Consider the following 3,961-nt stretch of genomic DNA (forward strand, 5'->3'; position numbering starts at 1 on the left):
TTGTTCCTGAAAGCTGGTACCTCTTAGCCTTCACAAGAGCATCAGCACATTGGACTGCAGGACTTCTCAGTGCCATTTTCACACTTTTGCAAAAGTGCCGGATTGGACCCTTTGGCGGGCCGGTTCTGGCCCCCGGGCCGTATGTTTGACACCCCTGCTCTATTAGCTCTAGCCTGGAAGATAAACATAAGTATTATAGGCAGGGACTGAAAAAGCAGATTTTCCCATTTTCCTACATTTAATTATGTGTATGAGCATTTTTGGCAAGTCTGCACGGAGATGACACGTGCATCCCTGGGTATGGATGGACTAGTACTATATAAATAGCATTGTGGGTATTAATAAACACACCTAATGAAGAGCAATTCATGTAGAAATCTCGTGTGTTTGTACAGAATAAATCTTCGGAGCATATTTCTGAATTCGGACCGACTCTCAAAACTGGTGCTGTGCTGCTGCTATAGGCAATAAATACAGTGTCAGTCTTTCCAATCTCTTCTTCCTGGTTCCAGCCTCAAAATAAGAAGTCTTAAATGTATTCATACGATACTGCAGCTTGGGGGAGAAAGCTATCAAGTGACTATCATGCCCAACCGAGTTTTCAACTGATGCAATAGAGTGAAAGGCAGTTCACAGACAATAATATTATTATAATACTATTATAATATATTCATGAAAATAAACGGATAGTTTATTTGGCTGGACACAGTTGGGTGAGTTAGTATCAGTCAGTGAACCTTCAGTTGATCTATTCATATCGACACTTTGGTCTGAATATAGCTTTGCTTGCCTGTTGGGTCGTCCAGGTCAGCATCCAGACTGCTGCCAGCACAGAGGCTGGAGCTTAATGTGATCACATACACAGGAGGATGTCAGAATGTCATTAGAGCGTCTTATTAGATATTTTGGTCCATAAGGTGGAAGAGAGGAGGCAGGTACAGAGTAGAGGAATGATTACATGCAGATTTAAAAGGTGTGATGTTCAAACCCACAGGCTCTTATCACCCCTTATGGCATTATATTAATGAATATAAGAATAGCATTTTTCTCTGTTTTGAATGGAGATCATGTTAAAATTACAGCAATTACGTGGTGCTGGGAACACATTGTATTTGTGTTTCTGTGTTAAAAGATAACTGAAATCAAAAATCCCCCCTCTTTTCCCCCTGATTTACGTTTTTATCATAATCTACAGTTGTAATCATTGATCGTAATTAAAAATCAAGTGAACAGCATCAGACATGAATAACAGTTTTAACATAAATAAATAACAGGTACATGCAAAGTCGTGGTAATAATCGGTAAAAAGTAATAATGGCACAACGTAAACGACAGTATCGTGTCTCAGACGGAGACCTAAAGAGTTCAAATATACATCATCACACATCTCGACTAATCTAAAAGTCACACTGGGTCTTATTAAAAATGTTGATGCAATGACTGAAATAATAACATTCACATTCAAACATTCGCGGTCACTTCGCAAATTCACTGACTTGAGAGCGACTGAACCTTAACCCTCCATTAAACGTCCTTACTGTTACTGCTGTCATCTCATGCTGACGGGACAGTTAGTCAGGACAGTGAAGCAGGACATGAGACGTCCTCCTGGTCACAGTGACAGTTTCAAGGGAACTCTCTCCTGGTTGGTTTTGCTGGGCGGTTTGGGGTTCTGGTAGGACAGCCTCACGAAAACGACAATGAGGATCGTTCCTGGAGTAAAGAAAAGGCACAGAGAGATGAACATGGGTTAATGATCTTATGGCTTATTTATTATTCTGTAAAAGTAGCTGGTACAGTTGAAAAAAAAAAAAAAAAAAAAAAAAAAAAATCTGCCTGACCTATGACCCCAAAGGTGCCAAGCAGAATGCCCACTGTAGACTGGATGGTCGGCATGCCCGGCAACTGCTTGGCAGCCATTTTGCAGTTTCCTCTGATGTTGCAGGGGCAGACTGTCACTAGGGGGAAGAAGGAAAGACAGAAGAATCCCACAGGACGAGGATGCCATGACAATATAATTACAATAATGACACTTCACGGTGGTTCTGAGCAGAGCAGGGGACTGGAGTCCCATGACTTGGACTTGAGTCAGACACAGTTTTAAAATGCTTCAGACTTGACTTGCACGAAGAGAATACTTGAGACGTCACTTGGGTACTGGTGACTTCGGTTGTGCCTTACATTTTAGAATGCTTTTCTAGAGGGTGCCTTAGATCTCAATGGGTTAATACCATATTGCTTCATTGTTCAATATCTTTTATTTCCTTTAAGATATCAAATTGATACTAGACTCTTGATTTTTGTCTGAATTGACTTGGTGATCGTGATCTATATTTAGACTTGGGACTTGAGCAAAGTTGAATTTGTCACATTTATGGTGCTGACTAAACAGGGACTACAATAATTTATCGAGGATTAAAACATGTTCTCCCCCTTTGACTCCCTCTCTCCCTGCTGAACCTGCACTCTGTGTCAGATGGTAAACTAAACTCTCGTGTGCAGCCTTCTTGGCACTAGATAGTCAGTTGGCGATCAGACCTGTGAACAGCAGTTCATTAGCCTTGTGTTTAGCGTAGCCAAGTTCTTGTAGCGTTACCTTGTGTGCCACACTAAGCCCCGCCTCCTCTGCCACAGCCTGCCACGTGCCGCCTGCCTGGTTCCTCCACCTGCTGCCACTTCCTGCTCTGTCCTTCTTGTCCTGCTAAGCCTGGCTGCGTTCTAATCCATACAAACCCTCGAGCGGTGTCTCTGTCTCTCTCTCTGTGTCTGCACAATGGCTTCCCCGCCTGCTTCGTGACACGTCCCACTGCTCCCCAACAGCTTAATTGGGATTTGTGAACGTGCCCATTTTCCCTCCGGCTACAACCTGCTCCAATGATGATTAATGGGAGACTAACTTTGTGCTTTAGATTTATTATTTGACTACATTTAACTGGAACTTTGCCGTGGAGCTGTGTTCTATCACACATCAAGGAACTAAACCCTTCTTTTGTTTCTGCATGTAGGAAACAGAAAGGAATATTTATTTCTATTACAAATGAGCGTTTGATGAGAATTTTTGTTGAGTGAAACGCAGTCTTCCAAGAGCTTTATAATCCCAAGCCAGGGAAAATCATTGCACAGAATCATTAATAAATGCTGGTGCTTTGCCACTCCTGGGTTGATCTAATCGATTATTCCTACCCTGTTGCCCCGTAACCTCCCTGTGCTGGTTCGTCAGCCGGCGGTATCTGCATTAGCTTTAGCTCATCAGCCGGCAGTATCTGCATTAGCTTTAGCTCGTCAGCCAGTGGTATCTGCATTACCTTTAGCTCGTCAGCCAGCGGTATCTGCATTACCTTTAGCTCGTCAGCCAGCGGTATCTGCATTAGCTTTAGCTCGTCAGCCAGCTGTATCTCTGCATTACCTTTAGCTCGTCAGCCAGCGGTATCTCTGCATTACCTGGCAGGTTGATGAAGGTGCTCCTGGGAGGAGAGCTGCTGTCGGAGATGGTGAAGGGCACAGTGTAGACCTCTGGGGCCAGGTATGGGATGTTTAAGGACAGGTTGGTGTGGGTGTCTGTCGGGAAAAAACAAAAAACAAAACATTCCCTTGTTGACCAAGATGATAAACATTGTATATTAATTTACAAAAACAAACGCTATGATTGTGCAGATGTTGACGTTGTGATATAGATAGTTATTTGCCACAGAGATGAGAAGACGCACCTTTAACTGAATGAGACATGTATGATGGCATAGAAAATGGAGGATAGATGTGGAGCAGAAACCCTCTGTTTTCAGTATAATCACATAGAGTTACAGTAGGTACAATGTTCAACCTAAACTCTTGTAGGCTAACGGAATGCAATGTGAGGTGCTGGCTGGAGACTGACATGGATGCAACATTAATTAGTTGTATCTGTTCTGATCAATAAAAAACCTTTTTGAGACAAAGCGTTTCTACGTCCTTATATAATGAA

The 3,961-nt window shown here is 42.6% G+C and overlaps 1 protein-coding gene across 1 annotated transcript in view; it reads right to left on the reverse strand.

The window, feature by feature from the left end:
- Positions 1–1,612: 1,612 nt before the first annotated feature.
- cdh16 (cadherin 16, KSP-cadherin) overlaps positions 1,613–3,961 on the reverse strand; it is a gene marked incomplete at both ends in the record, with an annotated part of 40,333 nt that continues 37,984 nt past the window's right edge. The window contains 3 exons of the mRNA XM_083662141.1: positions 1,613–1,713; positions 1,842–1,958; positions 3,442–3,558. Of these exons, the coding sequence (XP_083518267.1) occupies positions 1,613–1,713; positions 1,842–1,958; positions 3,442–3,558 (335 nt within the window). The remainder of the gene's footprint in view (positions 1,714–1,841; positions 1,959–3,441; positions 3,559–3,961) is intronic.

Source organism: Poromitra crassiceps, assembly GCF_964638095.1.
Source record: "Poromitra crassiceps genome assembly, chromosome: 28".
Classification (NCBI taxonomy): Eukaryota; Metazoa; Chordata; class Actinopteri; order Beryciformes; family Melamphaidae; genus Poromitra; species Poromitra crassiceps.